General features: G+C 43.4%; 1 protein-coding gene across 1 annotated transcript in view; it reads right to left on the reverse strand.

Moving 5' to 3' along the window:
* The window catches only part of ACSS2 (acyl-CoA synthetase short chain family member 2), a 52,404-nt gene extending 33,935 nt beyond the window's left edge, over positions 1 to 18,469 (reverse strand). The window contains exons 1-2 of the mRNA XM_066235832.1: positions 18,228 to 18,469; positions 11,440 to 11,635 (exon numbers count right to left, since the gene is read on the reverse strand). Of these exons, the coding sequence (XP_066091929.1) occupies positions 11,440 to 11,635; positions 18,228 to 18,405 (374 nt within the window). The 5' untranslated portion in view covers positions 18,406 to 18,469. The remainder of the gene's footprint in view (positions 1 to 11,439; positions 11,636 to 18,227) is intronic.
* Between the last annotated feature and the right edge of the window lie 4,057 nt (positions 18,470 to 22,526).

Raw genomic sequence — 22,526 nt, forward strand, 5'->3', positions numbered from 1 at the left:
CTTTGAGCTTTCATCTCTGGTCAAGATCATACTTACCACAATCTCTTCTATATCTGAGAACTTCCTGAAAGACTCAAAAGCTTAGGCAAAGAAGGCTGCAAATGTCTACTTTCACAGTCCAGAATACTGGACTAGAGCAGGGGTTTCCAAACTAAACTGTTAGTCAGGTGGGAGGGAGCATGGGTTCTTGCTTTAGGGCAGACTCACATATACCGCAGTAAATACAGAAGGCATGGAGCTGGGGATGGGCCTTCCCCATATTCCTGGATTTGGTAATGGGGAGATTGGGCACTAGGAATGATCCTAGTTAATCCCTACAGGTTCCATAAATATACATCATAGAGACCACAGTGACAAGGTGATGAAGCCAACAGAATGTGGCTCTGGCCCTGGCTGGGTATCTTAGTTGGTTAGAATATCATCCCAACATGCCAAGATTGCAGGTTCAATCCCCAGTCAGGACACATATAAGAATTAACTAATGATGCATAAATAAGTGGAAAAACAAATCAATGTTTAATTTTTAAAGAAGTGAGGCAACTCAACTAATAAGTGTAGGAACTGAAACCCAAACAGACTCCAAGCCTACTCCTGTTAATCACAATACATACAATATTGGGGTTTTTTTTGGGGGGGGAGTTGTTTGTTTATTTTAGTGAGAGAGACAAAAAGACAGACAGGAAAAGAGAAATGAGAAGCATCAACTTGTAGTTGTATCACTCTTTTTTTAGTTGTTCATTGATTGCTTCTTGTACCTGCCTTGACCAAGGTGGCTTCAGCTGAGCCAGTGACCCCTTGCTCAAGCCAGCGACCTATGGGCTCAAGCCAGTGAACATGGGATCATATCTATGATGCCATGCTCAAGTTGGCAACCCGCATTCAAGCTGGTCAGTCTGCACTCAAGCAGGATGAGCCCGTGCTCAAGCCAGTGACCTCCAGGTTTTGAACTTGGGTTCTCTTTCCACTGCGCCACCACCAGTGAGGCTATAATACTGCATTTAAATAAAAGAATTAAAATGCTTTTAAAAAATGAAAGTTACTCCTGACCTGTAGTGGTGCAGTGGATAAAGCGTCGACCTGGAAATGCTGAGGTCGCCAGTTTGAAACCCTGGGCTTGTCTGGTCAAGGCACATATGGGAGTTGATGCTTCCAGCTCCCCCCCCCCCCGCTCTGTCTCTCCTCTCTCTCTGTCTCTGTCTCTCCCTCTCCTCTCTAAAATGAATAAATAAATAAATTTAAAAAAAATTTTTGTTAAAAAAAAATGAAAGTTACCAGATGATATTCAAGGCATCTTCTATATTTAAATTTCTATAATTCTACCATCAACCTGGCAAAGGGATATACAGTAATAACGGCCCTAAATATCTGAACAAATGTATACAGAAAAAATTGAATTACACTATGTGGCTCCAGAACATAGAACTAAGACCAAGGGAAGAGAACAGACTGGGGGAAAAGTCACGGAGAGGGAATATATCTAAGAACTTTGTAACAGAACTGCCCAACAACGCAACAAGTAAGTAGTGAGTAACGTCTATGGTCTTGATAGTGGTCCAGAATCCGAATGATCACATACGAGGATTGTTGGGAAATGGAGATAATGGGGGCTACAATTCCTGCTTTGTATACGAAGTAGACTAAATGACTTCAGAAGACAGGAACTGAGAATCTCAAATTCTCAGTGGTTCAAGGTTATCAAGGTATCAGACAATGGGGATCATTCCTAGTGCCCAATCTCCCCATTACCAAATCCAGGAATATGGGGAAGGCCCATCCCCAGCTCCATGCCTTCTGTATTTACTGCGGTATATGTGAGTCTGCCCTAAGGCAAGAACCCATGCTCCCTCCCACCTGACTACCTGCTATCTTCAGAGGGCAGGAGGCCAGCACTGGTTTCCTCCCCTTCCCCCAACATTGCCCAGCTGCCTTGTCACTGCAGTTACCTACATTTGTGACATCAATTCTGAAAGTCAGTCCCAGAAATAACTTGAGCAACCATCCTGTTCATCTCCCCACACACAGTTTACAGGTAGAAAAAAGAAGACTCAGAAAAGGGCGTTGTCTGAAGCCATTTTCTTATTAAATATTTACTGAACACACTGTTATAAGAAGTCAGGCCTGACCAGGTGGTGGCGCAGTGGATAGAGCGTCGGACTGGGATGCGGAAGGACCCAGGTTCGAGACCCCGAGGTCGCCAGCTTGAGCGCGGGCTCATCTGGCTTGAGCAAAGAGCTCACCAGCTTGGACCCAAGGTCGCTGGCTCCAGCAGGGGGTTACTCGGTCTGCTGAAGGCCCACAGTCAAGGCACATGTGAGAAAGCAATCAATGAACAACTAAGAAGTCGCAACGTGCACAACGAGAAACTGATGATTGATGCTTCTCATCTCTCTCCGTTCCTGTCTGTCTGTCCCTGTCTATCTCTGCCTCTGTAAAAAAATAATAAATAAATAAATAAATAAATGTCACAATTGAAAAAATAAAAAAAAAAATTTCCTTAAAAGAAGTCAGCCTAGACACAAACTCAGGTAGCTGACATGGAGCTCAGGACACATGAGTCCTAGGTCAGTCTCCACTTATACATTTATTATTACAAATGTTAGTATACATAATATTAATATGTAACATTATTATTAGTATTATTACTATACATTTATTATTTATATCCTCCCTACTTCTAAAAAATGACTATTCATTTGTATAGCACAAGCTACCTATCTCATTTTCACTACTTTAGGGAGGGGTTCTTTTTTTTGGGGGGGGGTCTTTAAGCCTTAAGGTATAAAGGATCATGAAACTCAGGGAGAAGCAGATTAGAGATTCATCTTAAACATGAAATCCTCCAGCCCTCCTCCACAATCTGTCCACCTGATTCAAGTGGAGAAAGACTGTCCCCAGCAACAGTTACTGCCCCACATATCTCCCAATAGCTTAAAGTGCTTATGCTCCCAGCAACAGCTCTGGCCCAGGAAAAGATTAGACTCGGGTACTCAGCTCCTTCACGCCAAACCTTCAAAAACCCTCCCCTTCTTTCACCATGTCAACAAAAGCCCAGCCTGCCTACTGAGTCATTGTAGAGTCACAGCTGGTTGCAACAGAACTTCTAAAACCACTTCTTCAGAAATATAGAATCCTGAAATATTAGGAACTTTGCAGAGTACCTATAATTCATCTCCAACCACTTCCACAAAAGGAAGGCTGAGAGGGGAAGAGAATGATCTGACTTGAGTGTATTTCCTTACCTAGTACAGTATGTTTTAATTGGTATATACATTGTTGTGAAACCAGTGAAGATACAGACAGAGAACAAAAATGTCCCTCCATTCTGATATCACAGAAATGAACTTCAGGATGGACCTAGAAAATTAAGAGAGTCTTTTTATATGAATGCTAGGACAATATACTCTAGGACTCTGGATTTCCATGTTACCTTGACAGTCTATTCTTTGTCAGAATGTGTGTTTGCCTCACACAACCAAGCCACCTTCTCAAATACACACACACACACACTCACTCACTCACTCACACACTCCACAGAGATCAGGAGAATTCTAAATATCACACTCTGGTATTCATAACCAGGAGCATACAGAGATCCTGGGAGCAGAGCTTCTATCATAAGGTCACTCCTAAAATCATCTACTTCACAGAAGCTCCAGTTTCTAAGGAAGGATTGCATAATATCTAGAGCTATGGAGAGACAGCAGTAATATCAGTTGAGGATGAGGGGGAGATGGCCACAGCTAATGACAGCCACAGGCAACCAAAAGATAACAGTGAAAGGAATGAACTATACTAAATTTCTTTGGCTTTGAAGACGGGGTCCTCTGCTGGAAAAAAACTAGATATTGAGCAGCTAGTATAAATCACCAAAATAATAATAACCACCCTTTCCACTCTCTCTCTAAATCCTTTAATTAATCCCTCACACCCCCTACACTCCCCTGGTGTCCCTTCAACTAGCCAGCTTCACTCCTTAAGCTAGCCCCGATATCCCTCACTGACTATTTCTATCTAAATCACTACTCCAGTAACTCTTTCACGGATTACCTTCTCACCATATACACATCAATCCCCACTAATACCTCTACCTGCCATACTAGGCAAAAGAAAGTGTAGGAAAGGCTAAAACCAAAGTCTTGTTTGGAGGGCACAGATGAATGCATGCCTTTGAAAGAGGTAAAGTGTTGTATAGACTAAAGGAACCCTTGACTTCTCTCTTATTTTCTTCCTCTGTCTCCCCACCATCTACATACCCAATTACTTATGTTGGTTTCTTTCCTCTAAATTACTCTAAAATTTCATCTTTCCATGCTGTTCCCAACAACGGTATCCCAGTTCAGGCAAATCTACCCTGAATAACAAAGCCCCAGCTCTCTTCATACTCCCACTTCTATATGCATCCGTATTAGCCTTCTCAAACACAGCTGTGACCACATCATTCCCTGTATAAAATCCTTTCAGAGGTCTCCAAAAATAGTTAAGATATACCATTCCTGGAAAGAACCTTGATTCCTCTTTCTCTCACTCCCAATATCCAATCCAAATCAGCAACTTCCATGGGCTCTTCATCCAAAATAGATACAGTTTTTGACTAATAACCTTCAAGCTACTACCATAAAGGTCTAAATCACATTCACTGCTCACCTGGGTTTCTATAGTGGCCTCCTAATTGGTCTCTCAGCTTCTATTCTTTTTTGTTTGTTTGTTTGACTGTTGATTGTGTTGTGTGCTCATCACCCAAAGTCAAATCATTTTCTGTCACAGTCTATTTGTCCCTCTTCGCTCCACTCCCTCCTCCCTCTCCCATATTCTTGCCCATCTATTTTCAACACAGTTTATTCTCAACATAAAAGACAGATAGCCTGACCAGGCGGTGGCGCAGTGGATAGAGCGTCGGACTGGGATGCGGAGGACCCAGGTTCGAGACCCCGAGGTCGCCAGCTTGAGCGCGGGCTCATCTGGCTTGAGCAAAAGCCCCCCAGCTTGAACCCAAGGTCGCTGGCTCCAGCAAGGGGCTACTCGGTCTGCTGAAGGCCCGCGGTCAAGGCACATATGAGAAAGCAATCAATGAACAACTAAGGTGTTGCGAAGCGCAATGAAAAACTAATGATTGATGCTTCTCATCTCTCTTCGTTCCTGTCTGTCTGTCCCTGTCTATCCATCTCTCTGACTCACTCTCTGTCTCTGCAAAAAAAAAATAAATAAATAAAATTAAAAAAAAAAAAAGACAGATAAATTCTAGCCCTGCTGGGATAGCTTGGTTGGTTAAATCATCGTCTGGAAGTACAGAGGTTGCTGGTTCAGTCCCCAGTCAGGGCACATACAGGGACAGAATGATGTTCCTGCCCCCCCCCCTTCCTTTCTCTCTCATTAAAATCAATCAATAAAAAATTTTTTTAAAAGACAGATAAATTCTAAATATAAGTTAAATCATTGTCTCATCTATGCTCAAGATTGTTCAGGGGGGTCCCTATTTTACTGTGAATAAAACCCAAAAGTCTATAATGACTTTCAGGATTCTAGACAACCTAGTGTCCTGTTGACTTCATCCCCTACTAGGACTCTCTTTTTCCCTAGCTCACACTGGTTCAGTTACACAAACTTCCTAACTCCTCTTCAAACACACCCGGCAGCAGCATACTCCCACCTCTGAGCCTTTATTTATACTTGCTCTTCCACATACCTGGAATATTTCTCCTTCCCAACTATCTAAATGGCATATTCTATTTCCTTCAGATCTCTGCTTAAACATCACCTTTATCAGAGTTCTTCCCTATCAACCCCCACTCTACATTGTCATTTTCTTTTCCCTTATGCTGCTCTGTATTTTTCTATAGCACTTATCACTACCTAGCATATATTTGTTGGTCTGTCTCCTCAAACTGGAATACAACCTTCATGAGGACAGGGACTGTCTCTGCTTGCTCAGAATAGTGCCTGGTACATAGTAAGTTCTCAATAAGTATTTATTGAATGAATAAATTGTTCCCTGCATAAACCCTTTACTCCAGAGAGACTTGGTCTTCTCACTGTCCCAATACTCTAATATTGGTAGCTAATTTTATTGAGTGTTTTCATGTGCCAGGAGTCAAACACCTGTTGTTGTTGTTGTTTTATGCTATTCAATTGACAACTCCATGAGAGAAAAACTATTTTTATCCATATTTACAGTTAGTTAGTGGCTAAAACTCAAACTAAGTTAGTCTGATACCAAAGTCCATCCTCCTAATTTTTGTTATACTGCCTCCTATATGCTTTCTCCCTCTGTGAGCTATTTGTGTAAGTGGCTTTTTGCAGTTTAACTCATAATTGCTCTTGGGCTGTTTTACATAGGCCTAGTCTTCTCAAATAGAATGTAAATTCCATGAGACAAGGGTCAGGGCCATTTAAACCTGATAATACATTTTAGCTGATTTTTTTTTAATTTTATTTATTTTTTACAGAGACAGAGAGTGAGTCAGAGAGAGGGATAGACAGGGACAGACAGACAGGAACGGAGAGAGATGAGAAGCATCAATCATTAGTTTTTCATTGTGCGTTGCAACACCTTAGTTGTTCATTGATTGCTTTCTCATATGTGCCTTGACCGTGGGTCTTCAGCAGACCGAGTAACCCCTTGCTGGAGCCAGCAACCTTGGGTTCAAGCTGGTGGGCTTTTGCTCAAACCAGATGAGCCCGCGCTCAAGCTGGCGACCTCGGGGTCTCGAACCTGGGTCCTCCGCATCCCAGTCTGACGCTCTATCCACTGCACCACCACCTGCTTAGCTGATGTTTTAAAGGAAATTAGTTTAGCCTGACCTGTGGTGGCGCAGTGGATAAAGCGTTGACCTGGAAAAGTTGAGGTCGCCGGTTCGAAACCCTGGGCTTGCCTGGTCAAGGCACATATGGGAGTTGATGCCTCCTGCTCCTCCCCCCTTCTCTCTCTCTGTCTCTCTCTCTCCTCTCCCTCTCTCCCTCCTTTCTAAAATGAATAAATTTAAAAAATAAAATAAATTAGTTTAAATTAAATTTATGTCTAATGTGACTAATTTCTCTTTTCATTGTCAAAGCTAAGTATTAGACAACTAGAATAAGGAAGAAGAGGTGAAAAGAGTAGTTGACTAGGAGTGAAAATATCTGCAGATTACTTTCAGTTCTATCTCTAAGCTGTATATAACCTTAAGCAAATTATTTAGCCTTTCTGGCCTTCATCTACCCATCTGTAAAGAGAGTTGGCCTAGATGGGCTCTAAACAGTTGTTTCAAGTTCTAAAAATACTATTATTCCATGAACATATACAATGTGTCAAGCCAAAAGTAAAAGACCAAATTATTCCTTAATATGGTTCTATTTTGGCTAACTGGAGTACTTTCCTAAGAGCACTATTTCTTTTGTGGATTATTTCAGTATATGTATAAGACATGCCCCCAAACAAGGAATGAGCTACAAATGTGGTTTGCTAATGGCATTACAGCTTTCTAACTGGTATTACAGCTATCTAAATGACACAGTTTAGGATAAAAATAAAGTCATACTGTAGTTGCAGAAGAAGTACATCCACTGGAGCAAATCATAGAAAAGATGTCATTTAAAAAAACATTAATAAAAACTAGAGCAGGAAGGTGAGCACCAAAGCATTGGACTTCGGGGGGAAAGGAAGACTTCATAGAATATGAAGGATATGATAAAAAGTTTGAAAAATATTGAGTATACGATAAAGGCAAATTGTGCAAAAAAAAAAAAGGGGGGGCAGGCAATTGTTAACTTCAGAGAAAACAAAAATCATACATAAAAGGAAATGCAATCATAATATTATTCATATATAAACATTAAGTTAACTTAAAAACAGGGCTATAAATATACTGGGAAAATGAAATAAGTTGGAGGAGAATACAAGAATTAAATTCTCATCTATCATAATGGGAAGTTAATACTTTCTAAAAAAAGATGAACAGCCATATAAGTATATTATATAAAAATATGAAGGCAAGTAACCTTCATATTCAATATAAAGGGAAGTAAGCCTGACCTGTGGTGGCACAGTGGATAAAGCGTCAACCTGGAAACGCTGAGGTCATCAGTTCAAAACCCTGGGCTTGCCTGGTCAAGGCACATATGGGAGTTGATGCTTCCTGCTCCTCCCTCCCCCTTCTCTCTCTCTTTCTCTCTCTCTCTCTCTCTCACTCTCTCTCCTCTCTAAAAATTAATAAAAAAATTTTTTTTAATTAAAAAAATAAATAAATGGCCTGACCAGGTGGTGGTGCAGTGGATAGAGCGTCAGACTGGGATGAGGAAGACCCAGGTTCGAGACCCCGAGGTTGCCAGTTTGAGCGCGGGCTCATCTGGCTTGAGCAAAAAAGCTCGCCAGCTTGGACCCAAGGTCGCTGGCTCGAGCAAGGGGTTATTCGGTCTGCTGAAGGCCCATGGTCAAGGCACATATGAGAAAGCAATCAATGAACAACTAAGGTGTCGCAATGCGCTACGAAAAACTAATGATTGATGCTTCTCATCTCTCCGTTACTGTCTGTTTGTTCCTGTCTATCCCCCACTCTGACTCTCTCTCTGTCTCTGTAAAAAAATTAAATAAATAAATAAATAAATAAATAAATAAATAAAGGGAAGTAACCCCGTATCTTGTATATTTGTACTTTATTTTCTTATAACAAATATGACCAATGTAAAAATGGAGTAAAAATATCTTGTTATGGAGTTGGAGAAGTTTTGCACAGAAAGTAAATTTAGAGATTATCTAATCCAGTACATCCCAAATTGGTGTTCCATGGAATATTTCTACTTATGATGTTAATAGCAACATATGTTTGGGACTCAAATAAATTTGGGAATCCCATGTTAAACAAAATTAATCAGATGTGTTTACTGTAGGACTTCTTAAAGACTTTACTATGTTTTTATACATTGGGAATCTCACAAAAGGCAATTTATTATGTAGTGTTTCTCGGGCTCATTTGAGAATTAAGAAACCCCTGCTAACATCTTGTAATCAGTGGTTCTGGGGCATTCTTTGGAAAACATTGATCTAGTCTACTCTCCTCGTTTTAAAAACTTGGGAAAGAGAGGCTCTCTGGAGTCTGTTCGGATATGAATGGTGGGAAACTAGAAAGAAGGGCCTCAGGATTCTGGAGCAATCTCAGCGGCTGAACAGCTCTGGTCTGCGTTCTTTCAGTCTTTCACCATGCGTCTAAATTATTTCAAACCAGGGGAACAAATTCACACAAGTATCTCCTGTGCAGATCTTTCAAAGTTTTCTGATCCTTAAGGAACCTAAGAGGCAGGTCCAAGTGTCAGTAGGAGCTAAAGAAAATATCTTACTTTCTTTTTTTTTAAAGATTTTATTGATTTTAGAGAGAGAAGAGAGTGAGAAAGGCGGAGGAAGAGCAGGAAGCATCAACTCATAGTAGTTGTTTGTTGTATGTGCCTTGACCTGGCAAGCCCGGGGTTTCAAATCAGTCACTTCAGGGTTCCAGGTCAACCCTTTATCCACTGTGCAAGCACAGGTCAGGTAACTAAAGAAGATCTAAACAGACATACAGACCATGTGTTTCAGTGGCATATACAACCTCAAATTGTACAATGGTAATGTGATGACACACCAACTCACATCTGTACAGTGTTTTCCAATAAATAGATGTGTTTTCACATTGTATTATTTGGTTCTCATAACAATCTAAGGAGAAAGACATGGGTAGAATTACTGTATTTTTCCATGTATAAGACACATCCTTTTCCGAAAAATTTGAGGGTCTAAAAAACTGGGTGCGTCTTATACAGTGGTTGTAGTTTTTTTTCTTTTATTTCCTGCGCTTGTTTTTGCGCTCATTGTTGAAGACAGTGATTCGTCATCAGACACAGATGAGGACAAGCTAATGCATGGGAGTTTTGATAGTGATGAGGAGTTGTATGAATTTTATGATGAGTAAAACTTGAGTTCAATAACTTTATGTAATACATTTTTTTTCAAATTTCAGGCCCCAAAATTAAGGTGCATCTTATACATTGGAGCATCTGATACATGGAGAAATAGGGTATTATCCCCATTTTATGAAAGAGGAAATTGACCCTCAGAGAGTTGCCTGTAGGTATGCAGCAGGTGAATGGCAGAGTTATTGTACAATGAGAATCTAAATTTCCTGTCTCCTAGGTTAGGGCTTTTCTCAATATATCACATAAACTGGGCACATTTTGACTGAGTACCAATTTAATTCTTCCATGAAAGATCCAATCTACTCCAACTGGCTTACTTAAAAATAGGATCAATTCTCAGAGTGATCACAGATGGTGGTAGAAGCAACACCCCAATTACTGGAACTTCAAGGTCCCCTTTGGGTTTGGTATACTAACACTACTTATAGAGCTATGTTGCTAAGAAGAGGGGGGGTCTTAGAAATTCCTGATGGGGAGGCAGTCTAGTTTTATAAGTGAGTCAGACAGACTTGGTTTTTAATCCTGGCTCTGCCACTCACTCTATGACCTTACTCACTGTGTATCCCTTCTATGCTTCATTTCTTCATTTGTAAAATGCAGCTAAGAATACTTATTTTGCAAACCTGTTGAGAAGCTAATGTAGTGTCATTGTCAAGCATGTAAGCTCTGGAATTATATAGTATCTGGGTTTAAATCTCAGCCCTGCTTCTTGCTAACTATATGACTTTGGATAATTTGCTTAACATCTCAGAATTTCAATTTTCACATATGTAAAATAAGGGAAAAAAATAGTGCGTTCTTGGTTGTTGTAAGCATCAAATGAGATAATATTTATTAAGCACTTGAGCACAGTGTCCGGCATATAGCTCAACAAAAGGTAAAAATGAGCTTTATAGCTCAATAAAAAGTAAAAATGAGCCTGGCCTGTGGAAGCACAGTGGATAGAGTGCCAACCTAGAATGCTGAGGTCACTGGTTCAAAACCCTAGGCTTGACCAGTCCAGGCACATAGGACAAGCAACCAATGAACAACTAAAGTGAAGCAACTATGAGTTGATACATCTTGCCCCCTCATAAAATCAATAAAATCTTTAAAAGGAATAAAAATAAAAGGTGATAGTGATAACAGTGATGGTGATAGTAAAAAATCCAATACCAATTTTTCTCCCAAAGCAAGAATGAGAAACAAAGCTGCTGTTCTTCAGTCCTGTTCTCTTCCATTTAACCTCTCCCCTCTTTCCTCTCCAGCTATAAGCCAAGAACACTAGACTAGATGTCAGAACATTTGGCTTTGAATATCAGTTCTTTCACATGCTATTAATGTGATTTTAGAGAAGTCATTTAACTTCCTTGAGGTACTTTTCCTCCCTTGAGACATTAAATTAACTGTACTTCGCTTACTTTGCTAGGTTGTTCTAATAAATTCATGGATTTTTAAGGTACTTATGAACTATGAAATACTACATAATGTAAAGAATGCCTTTTTATCTACCACAGACTATAAGATAGATGTTTTTACCAGTAAAAAGCAATTTTATCGCCAAGTTTTTTCTCGTGGACAATTCGATCTAGTACGTTGTAGCAGATGTTGGTAGTTGCTCCTTTCATCCACTCAATGAATATCTTCCCTTTAGTCACATCAAAGTTGTACTTGAGGAATGGGCCAGGACATGGGGTCTTCCAATAAAATTCCTTGGCAATGTCTCCCCAAAACTCTGCAACAGAAATAGAAGCCCAGCATTACCAAGCTTCTCAGACACATTTTCCTCAGATGTCTTATCAGTAATATGCACAGGACCAAGTCATAACTTCCCTGCCTTATACTCTAGAACTCACCACCTAGGTTCCCTCCTCTACCATATATATATATATATATATATATATATATATATATATATATATATATTTTTTTTTTTTTTTCCCCCCCAATCTGTTTCTGTATGTGCCCTGACCAGAGATGGAACCCACAACTTCTATGTATCGGAATGATGCTCTAACCAACCAAGCTATCCAGCCAGGGCTCTACCTGTCTAATCTCCTAACCCACCTTCTATTCCCATGATCTAAATCTTAACTCAAATTTCTTCCCGCTACAATTTTCACCATCTATTCAAATCACAGCCACCCAGCCTATCCCAATGCCTAGCACAGGGTAGGAAATTTTTAAATGAATTAATCCTTTCCCACAGAGCCATCCATGACCATGTCTTTCTCTTAATTTGTTCATTCACTCTCACCAATTATTTAGGGAGCAGCTCTTTCTTCTACTACTACTTGCCTAAGTATTACCTGCTCTGCACCAGATACTGTTTGAAGCTCTTTATATGTATTATTTCATTAAGTCCTATGAGGTAGGCTTTATTTTTGTCATTTTATTGATTTGAAAATCAAGGTTCAGAGAGGTTAAATAACTTGCCCAAGGTTTTAAGCCAAGACTTGAACTTCCCTAAGAAAGCCAATTTTGCTATAATCTAAAAGATGAATAGAAGTTTTTCTTTACTCTCTGACCAGGAAAGATAGTACTATAGGATGGGAAGGAACCAAAGGTATATGTTAAAAGGAACTCCTTAAGGCTGAAGCAATGAGAATAAGAAGAAAAAAATAGCAGGAATTGATGCATAAACTAAGCAGAACATTAAATTTTGGGGACATGATAAGAAACTTGGTATTTATCCTAAGAGCAATGAAAGTCATTCCAGGATTTTAAGCAGGAAAGGGACATGATAAGATTTACAATCTTAAAATATTTGCCTGAACATCTGGAGAAAATGTAATCAACAGGTAAAATATGTAATTGCAGAGCACTTAGGATATTCAGAACACCAGAGCTAGAGGGGAGAAAGGCACTTAGAACCATAACAATAGAAGGAACTTTCCGGATAATCACCCTCTCATTTTAGTGATAAGAAACCAAATTCACAGAGGTAAAGTGACTTGCTCAAGGTTAAAAGAGTTAGTTTATACATAGTTGAAGAGATAACACAAACACATAGAATATCTTTGAACATACACATAAGACAATATAATAAGGCCCTGGCCGATTGGCTCAGTGGTAGAGCGTCGGCCTGGCGTGCAGGAGTCCTGGGTTCAATTCCCGGCCAGGACACACAGGAGAAGCGCCCATCTGCTTCTCCACCCCTCCCCCTCTCCTTCCTCTCTGTCTCTCTCTTCCTCTCCCGCAGCCAAGGCTCCATTGGAGCAAAGATGGCCGGGGCGCTGAGGATGGCTCTGTGGCCTCTGCCTCAGGCACTAGGATGGCTCTGGATGCAACAGAGCGACGCCCCAGAGGGGCAGAGCATCGCCCCCTGGTGGGCATGCCGGGTGGATCCCAGTCGGGCGCATGCAGGAGTCTGTCTGACTGCCTCCCCGTTTCCAACTTCGGAAAAATACAAAAAAAAAAAAAAAAAGACAATATAATAAAAAACTAGCCTAGCCTGACCAGGCAGTGGCGCAGTGGATAGAGCGTCGGACTGGGACACAGAGGACCCAGATTCGAGACTCCGAAGTTGCCAGCTTGAGCGTGGGCTCATCGGGTTTGAGCAAGGCTCACCAGCTTGAGCCCAAGGTTGCCAGCTCGAGCAAGGGGTCACTTGGTCTGCTGTAGCCCTCAGTCAAGGCGCATATGAGAAATCAATCAATGAATATTTAAGGAACCACAATGAAGAATTGATGTTTTTCATCTCTCTCCCTTCCTGTCTGTCTGTCCCTATCTGTCCCTCTCTCTGACTCTCTCTGTGTCTGCCAAAAAACAACAACAACAACAAAAACAACAAACTAGCCTAACCAAGTGGTGGCATGGTGAATAGTGTTGGACGGGGATGCAGAGGACCCAGGTTCAAAACCCCACGGTATAACAGTACTGACCTAATGGATAAGGTGCTGACTTGCCAATCCTGAAACCCCAAGGTCATGGGCTTGAGCACAGGCTCACCAGCTTGAGCCCAAGGTTGCTGGCTTGAGCAAAGGGTCACTGGCTCGGCTAGAGCCCCCTGGTCAAGCAAGGCACATATGAGAAAGCAATTAATGAACTAAGGTGCCGCAACGAAGATTGATGCTTTTCATCTCTCTCCCTTCCTGCCTATCTGTCCCTCTCTCTGACTCTCTGTCTCTGTCAAAAATAAAAAAATAAAGAAAACTAAATCACATGACATGTTTTTAAATAAAACCAAATTAAGTGATCCCAGCCTGACCTGTGATGGCACAGTAGATAAAGTGTCAACCTGGAATGCTGAGGTCACTGGGCTTCCCTGGTCAAGGCACATGTGAGGAGCAACTGCTACAAGTTGATGCTTCCCACTCTTCTGTCCCCTTTCTCTTTCTCTCTCAAAAATCAATAAATAAAATTTTTAAAAGAAATCATCCCAAGGTGCCATTATATCCCTATAAAAACTAGCAAAGATTAAAAAAAAATTAAATCTAATGCCTGGGTGCCTTCGGAAACAGATAATCTTATATTATAATGGCATTATAAAAAATCGGCACAATCTCAGTGGATGGCAGGGCAACACCTGACGAAAGCCATAAAAATTTGTATGGCCTGGGCCCTAGACAGTTGGCTCCGTGGATACAGCATCAGCCCAGTGTGCAGACATCCCAGGTTCAGTCCCCAGTCAGGACACACATGAGAAGCAACTATCTGCTTCTCCTCCCCTCCCTCTCCCCCTTCTGTCTCTCTTCCCCTCTCGCAGTGATTCGATTGGTTTAAGCATCAGTCCAGACACGAGTTGCTGGGTGGATCCGGGTCAGGGCGCATATGGGAGTCTGTCTCTCTATCTCCCCTCTCTCACTTAAATAAAATAAAATAAAAAGTTGGAAGCAGAGATGATGTTTCTCCAAACCAAGGAATGCCGAGGATTACTGGCAATGACTGGAAACTGGGAGACAGGCATGAAATAGATTTTCCCTGGAAGCTTCCAGAATAAACCAATCCTGCCAAACCTTGATTTTTGGATATCTGGCCTCCAGAACTGAGGGAGAATAAATTCCTGTTATTTAAAAAAAAATTTTTAAATAAATGGTGTTGGGAAAATTTGACAGATATGTGCAAAAAATTAAACTAGACCATCTTCTTACACCATATAGAAGAATTTAATCAAAATGGATTAAAGATTCAAATGTTAAACTTGAAACCATAAAAATCCTAGAAGAAAGTATAGGCAGTAGAATTTCAGACTTTTCTTGTAGCAATATTTTTTCTAGTATATGTCCTCAGGCAAGGGAAACAAAAGAAAAAATAAACAAATAGGACTACATCAAACTAAAGTGTTTGAGAGACTGGTTAGCTCAGTCAGAGCATCGTTCTGAAATGACAAGGTTGCGGGTTCGATTCCAGGTCAGGGCACAAATGAGAAGCAATTGAGGAGTGCATTACTGGGTGGAACGACAAACGAATGCTTCCTTCTCTCTCTCCCTCCCTCCCTCCCTCCCTTCCTCTTTCTGTCTCTCTAAAAGCAACCTATGTTAATAATCACCAGAGAAATACAAATTAAAACCACAATGAGATATACCTCATACCCTGTCAGAATGGCTATCGTCAATAAATCAACAAACAAGTGTTGGCATGGATGTAGATAAAAAGGGACCCTGGTGCTCTGCTGGTGGGAATGCAGATTGGTACAGCCGCTGTGGAAAGCAGCATGGAGTTACCTCAAAAAATTTAAAATGGAACTGCCTTATGAGCCAGCAATTCCACTTCTGGGAATACATCCGAGAAAACCCAAAACACTAATTCGAAAGAATATATGCACCCCTGTGTTCATTGCAGCATTATTTACAATAGCCAAGATTTGGAAGCAGCCCAAGTGTCCATAAGTAGATGAGTGGATAAAAAAGCTGTGGTCATTTACACAGTGGAATACTACTAGGCCATGAAAAGAAGGAAATCTTATCTTTTGTGACAGCATGGATGGACCTGGAGATCATCATGCTAAGTGAAATAAGCCAGTCAGAGAAAAGCAAATACCATATGATTTCACTTATCTGTGGAACCTCATGAACAAAATAAACCAACAAAATAGAAACAGACTCATAAATACAGAGAACAGGCTGACAGCTTTCAGAGGGGAGAGAGTTAAGGTGCTGGGTGAAAAAGGTGAAGGGGAAAAAAAAAAGAAAAAGGTGAAGGGAATAAGCAAAAAAAAAAAAAAAAAACCGCCCTGGCTGGTGGGCTCAGCGGTAGAGCGTCAGCCTAGCGTGCGGAGGACCCGGGTTCGATTCCCGGCCAGGGCACACAGGAGAAGCGCCCATTTGCTTCTCCACCCCTCCACCGCGCTTTCCTCTCTGTCTCTCTCTTCTCCTCCCGCAGCCAAGGCTCCATTGGAGCAAGGATGGCCCAGGCGCTGGGGATGGCTCTGTGGCCTCTGCCCCGGGCGCTGGAGTGGCTCTGGTCGCAACATGGCGACGCCCAGGATGGGCAGAGCATCGCCCCCTGGTGGGCAGAGCATCGCCCCTGGTGGGCGTGCTAGGTGGATCCCGGTCGGGTGCATGCGAGAGTCTGTCTGACTGTCTCTCCCTGTTTCCAGCTTCAGAAAAATGAAAAAAAAAAAAAAAGCAAAAAAAAAAAACCCCAAAAAATGCATGGACAGAAAACAGCATGGTGATTACCAGAAGGGCAAGGTGAGAGAGATAGAAGAGGTAAGGGAGGGGGATAAATGGTGATAGAAGGAGACTTGACTTGGAGAGGTAAACAAACAATACAATATACAGACGATGGATTATAGAATTGCATGCCTGAAACCTATACATTTTTATTAACCAATGTCATCCCAATAAATTCAATTAAAAAAAAAAGACTATCTTGGTTCAAATCCCAGCTCCACCACTAAGGAGCTTTGTAACTGTGTCCAAGTTAGTTAACCTCTCTAAGCTTCAGTTTCCTTCCCTGTGAAATGTGGATGATAACAGTCTCTACGTCAAACAGGATTTGTAGTTAGTAAGCAGTAAGCAAACTCTCAATAAGATATGTAGATAGATCATAGCAGAGGAGAGGATGACGAGAGATTTGCAGTTTGGGATAGAGCCATTGACAAGAATTCGAAAATTAGGTAGGAGAGCAAGTTTGGCAGGGAAAATTGGTAAATCCCAACCACAGTCATGTTAAACGTGGTATAACAAAGGGATGTGAATAAAATCGTCTACAGACCTATGAATTTGGGGCCAGAGCGTAAGTGAGATCCTGGATGAGGAGCTAAATGTACTGAATAGAAGTTATTATCGTGGTAGTTATAGCTCACCCCTGGGAAACAGACGAGTTCACAATGGGAGAAAATAGAGGAAGAGAAGTGAAAAGAGGTCCGAGGACTCAAACCTGGACACTGCCTGCTGCCATCAACGACTCCACACGTGATTCGATCCTGTCTCGCATTACTCAGTGATTGTTTCAGCCACGTCGTTTTTATTGTTATCAAACTAGCCATCATTTATCGTCTGTCTTCTGTGCACCCAGACACTCTGTAACGCACTTTACCTATCACCCACTTTTGTCATCATAGAAAACCACGAGACAAGTATTATTATCCCTTTCTTACAGATAAGGAATGGGAATCTCAGATAGGTTTTTACAAATTCTGCCTAATGAATGGGTGATAGATCCAGGGTCTCACTCTAGATTTTTCTGGGGTGAATTCCTGGCCCATGCTGGTCCTACTGCCAGATGTCATGCTGCCTTCCAGCATGTTTGATCCCTTACCCAGACTGAGGGGCAAGGAACCGAAAATTTTCCTCCCACATTCTTAAAGACACGGACCTATCAGAATTCCTGAGCTTTTACCATCCCGGCCCATTAAAACAAAACAAAACAAACAAAAAACACAAACTTAATTGAAATGTGACTTGTTCAGCCTTATATTGGGTAATTTTAATATATCTGACATATTAAAAATAGATCTGGGACTTAATTGCCAATTGTGGGAACCCCAGAATGGGAACCAAACCAGTTCCTGCCCCTCCGCAGTGGAGACTAACTCACTTGTTTAAAGTGTCAGGAGGCGATGGCCAAGTTGGTGTGAGAGAGGACAGGGAACTCCCCAACTCCCAGGGACCCCTCATCGCCTCACAGAACCCCCCCCAGCTCCTCCCGAACCCCTGGTCCATCTCCTCCGCAACTCTTCTCTCCCGGAACCGGTTATCTCCTCACGGACCCATCGACTTCCCAAGGGAACCCCTCAACCACCCCCAGGAAACCCCTCTCTCCTCACGGACCCCCACTTCCCCACGGAACGCCCCCAGTGCCTCACTTCCTGGGAGCCCCCGCTCTGCTCCGCTCCGCTCCGCACTGACGTCCCCAGGCGCGCCCGGGCCCGGCCTCACCTCGCGGCTCCTCCACGGAGCGTCGGTGCAGCTCGCGGTAGCGCTGCAGCGAGGGGACGTGCGCCGAGCGGCTGACCTCGGGCGGCGGGGACCAACTGCGCGCCCGGCTCTGCGCTCCAGCCTCCTCCCGGCCCCCACTCCCATTGCTGCTCCGGCCCCGCTCCTCGGGAAGTCCCATCGCGTCAAGTTCCGAGCTCCGTAACCGTCTTTGCGGTCGCCCGCCGAGCTCTGGGCGGGCCGGGGCAAAAAAAAAAAAAAAAAAAAAAAAAAGGCCGCCCAGGGCGGGGCCTTAGGGGAAGGGGAGGGGCCTGGTGGTGGGCGTGGTTTATGCAAAGCAGACGTAGGCGGCACTGAGCGGCGGGGCCATGCCTTCTAGGAGAGGGTTAGCAAAGGCACGAATAGGGAAAAGGCGAGCAGTGCTTGGGGGCTAGGGAAGGAGCTGGTTCACGGAAGGGGTGGGGCCTTAGAATAAAAGTAGAAGGGCGGGGCCGGGCGTGACAGAAGAGATGGTGGGATCACCCAGTGCCAGAGGAGGGGCGGGGCCAGCAGTGACAGAAGAGGAGGCGGGCCCATGGAGTGACTAGAGTAGGGTGGGGTCTTGCAATCGCAGATAAATGGTTGGGTTAAGGCGGGGTTGAAGCGGGAAAGAGATTGGCTAACCGGAGGAGTTAGGTCAAGTTCAATGTGGGTCCGCCTCTTGATCTGATTGCACAAGCCTGTCAACCCACGGAGTTGGAAAGCCACATGGAGTAAGTTTCTTTCTGGGTGCCTTCGGGGAACCCTTTTCCTCAAAGAATTATCCCTCCACTCCGAATAAACGCCTCTCCTTTATTCTCAGGGGGAAAAAATCCTCCCACGACGTTTAGGGCACGGCCTGGGGGTAGGACCCCTCTCTGTTAACGTTTATGCCAGCTCAGGTTTTTTTCCCACCCCTAAAGATATGTCTTCACTCTCCCTACCTACACAAATTTCCAAAGTACAAGGTTCATTGAAAAGTAGGAGGTGTGTTCATGTCTTTGCTAAAGCCCACCTTCTCATTGCACAAACGGTATATTCTGGGAAAATGGGGAATTTGTGCAAGGTCACAGAGCAAACAACGACCGAGTTAGGGCCAAACTTAAGTCTCCCAACTCCAAATCTTTTTATCTCCCCATCAGACTGAAGCTAAGGCTTGTGAAATACTGTATCAAAGTCTATGCAAATAGTAGGAATCACTCATACCCTTCTTTCCTTCCCAGTCTCCTTGCTTCACCAAGAAAACACTCCCACCTGCCACACTTGGGCTCAATTACCTCTGGCTCCCCTCTATCCCTTCCACTCTAGAGAAGAGGGGCCAGGCAGGACCCTCTGTCTCTCACCTGCACTCACCACCAGGAAAGGCCCAGCTAACTCATCAGTTTGCAGAATGACTGTCAAGGCAAGAAGGCACTGTAAATATTTAACTTCAAGAATGATTCTGAGGCCCAGAGCAGACAGCTCCCATCTCCTGAAGCCTACACAGAGTTTGTTACCATATCAGGCTCAGCCTCTCTTCCCATCTGCACCCTTATTCTTTGCCCAGTTAACCACAAGCTATGCACACCCCAAACTGAAAAAAAAAAAAATCTGGTGTGGCCAGATGGCGCAGTGGATCTAGCGTTGGTCCGGTGTGTGCACATCCCTGGTTCATTCCCTGTTCAGGGCACACGTGAGAAGCGACCATCTGCTTCTCTTCCCCTCCCTCTCCTTTTTTTCTCTCTCTTTCCCTCTCGCAACCAGTGGCTCTATTGGTTCAAGCATAGGCCCTGGGCGCTGAGGATAGCTTGGCTGATTGGAGCATGAGCCCCAGAGGGGAGTTGACGTGTGGATCCCTGGCAGGGATCATGCAATAGTCTGTATCTCTATCTCCCCTCCTCTCACTTGAAAAAGAAAAGAAAAAAAAAAGCTTTCCATGGTCAAATCTATGATCTAGATCACGGGTAGTCAACCTTTTTATAACTACTGCCCACTTTTGTATCTCTGTTAATAGTAAAATTTTCTAACCGCCTACAGGTTCCACAGTAATGGTGATTTAAAAAGTAGGGAAGTAACTTTACTTTATAAAATTTATAAAGCAGAGTTACAGCAAGTTAAAGCATATAATAATAATAATTACTTACCAAGTACTTTATGTCATATTTTTGCTAAGTTTGGCAGAATAAATCTTTATAAAACAACTTACTATAGTTAAATCTATCTTTTTATTTATATTTTGGTTGCTCCGCTACTGCCCACCATGAAAGCTGGAACGCCCACTAGTGGGCGGTAGGGACCAGGTTGACTACCACTGATCTAGATAGAACCTATGCAATCCTGAGCCAAGGGCCTCAGGCCTCATGGACCACACAGAGAAGACAGATACTTCATCGAGGAGACATTAACTACACTGAACGGGTACACACTTTACTGAAAACACATGGACTCCACTAAGGGAGCACAGATATTGCTGAGGGGTCTCAGATCACACTGAAGGGCTGTGGACTCTGCTAACAGGACACAAATGTCATTGAGGTTCATTGACCCTGCTGGAGGGACATGGACTTCCCTCTAGGAAATACAGAAGATATAGACTTTACTAAAGAGAAATATCGACCCCCCCCCTCCCGAGGAGACACAAACCCAAATAAGGAAATGGACACCAGTGAGGGGGCACAGACCTCACTAAGTTGGAACAGGGGGATCATATTTCACTGAAACATAATAAGTCCTATGGACCTCAATGAGGAGATACTAGCCTCCCTGTGGGGAGGCAGGCACAAGCAATAGGCACACAGTTCCAGATCCAGAGATGGTCATCTTCACACCCCAGACACAAAGCTCTGGGTAGCCCTCTTCCTCTTTCCTCTCATTCACCCTTCTCCGGAGTCCTAGAGCTGTTCCCAACACACTGCTGTCCCCTCCTGTCTAGAGGTGGTATTGAACGTTCTGGGGCCTATAGCAGATTTCCAACCCCTCACAGTCGATTTTCAAATTGTCCAGGGATTGGAAAAGGGGATATATGCCCCAGGGCTTGACCATAACCCTTCCTATTCTTGTGAACTGTACGAAAAAGGTTTGGACAAGAGGCCTCATAAAGTGTGAACCCCTCATCCTTGGAGATGGGCAAGTAGCACAAGCTATAGTATAATATACAGTAGTTGGAATTCTGAGGAGTGCAAAGAGAATGGATAGAGTTGAATGAGATGAGAATCCGCAAGATTAAGGAGATGAAAATAATGATAATAATGGCATTTATTAAGTAGGGCTAAGACCTATTCTACGAGCATTCTACGTGTTATTTAATCCTCACAACAACCCCCTGAGATGGATACTATAATTCCTTCCAGTTTTCAGATGAAGAAACTGAAACTTAAGGAGAGTAACTTGTCTTACCCAAGATCACAGTTTGTAAGTGGTAGCACAGGAAATAGAACACAGATACCTAGACTACAGAGACCCATTCCTCCCACCCCATCCCAGTCCTGCCATACCATCATGCCGGTTATTTCTTTCTTACACCATCCTTTCCAGAACTCTTAAAATGATGGTAAATATTTAGGTTCCAGAGACCCCATCCTAGCGTACTAAATCATGATCTCTAGAATAGAATCTGGGGATCATCAGCTCTTAAGAATCCTAACACACACTCAAGTTTAGGTCAGGGGTCCCTGAAGGAGTTGGGCTCAAAAGAGGAGTCTGAGACGTGCGGGGGGTCCAGTGTGGAACCCGATGCCTGAGAAGAGATGTCCAAGGAAGGATCTCGAAGCGAAGAAGCAGTCTGAAGATAAACAGGTGCTGAGGCGGGGGTGAAGGAGGGAGGGTGAAAGCAGAATCTGAAGTCGAACGAAGAGGAGTCTGAGATCGAAAGGAAAGGATCTTGGAATCCAAGAAGGGGTCTGGGATCTGAAGAGTTTGGGATCGAGAAGAGGATTGCGGTCAGTGATAGAGTCTGTGGGCTGAGGGGGAGTCTGGGGTCGGAGGAGGATTCTAGCTCAAACTGGAAGAAGAGATCTGGCTGTATATCGTGTCCTGAACCACTAAAGTCGCGCTTTAGCGTGCTCTTCCCCACGCCCCCTTCCCCTCCCTCCCCACTTCGCCACCCGGACTTGCCCTCCGGCCTCTGCATCCGTAACCTCATCTCCACCTGCGTGCCCACTGCAGGCTGACAGCGCTAAGCCGGCGGGAGCGAGTCCGACACCGAACAGGGTGGGGGTGAGGCTCCCCCTCCCGGCTGCCCGGGAGCTCAGGCCCCGCCCTCCCCTCCCCCGGCCCCCGCCGCACCACTTCCGGCAGGCGCTGCGC

This window comes from Saccopteryx bilineata, chromosome 6, assembly GCF_036850765.1.
Source record: "Saccopteryx bilineata isolate mSacBil1 chromosome 6, mSacBil1_pri_phased_curated, whole genome shotgun sequence".
NCBI classification, from domain to species: Eukaryota; Metazoa; Chordata; class Mammalia; order Chiroptera; family Emballonuridae; genus Saccopteryx; species Saccopteryx bilineata.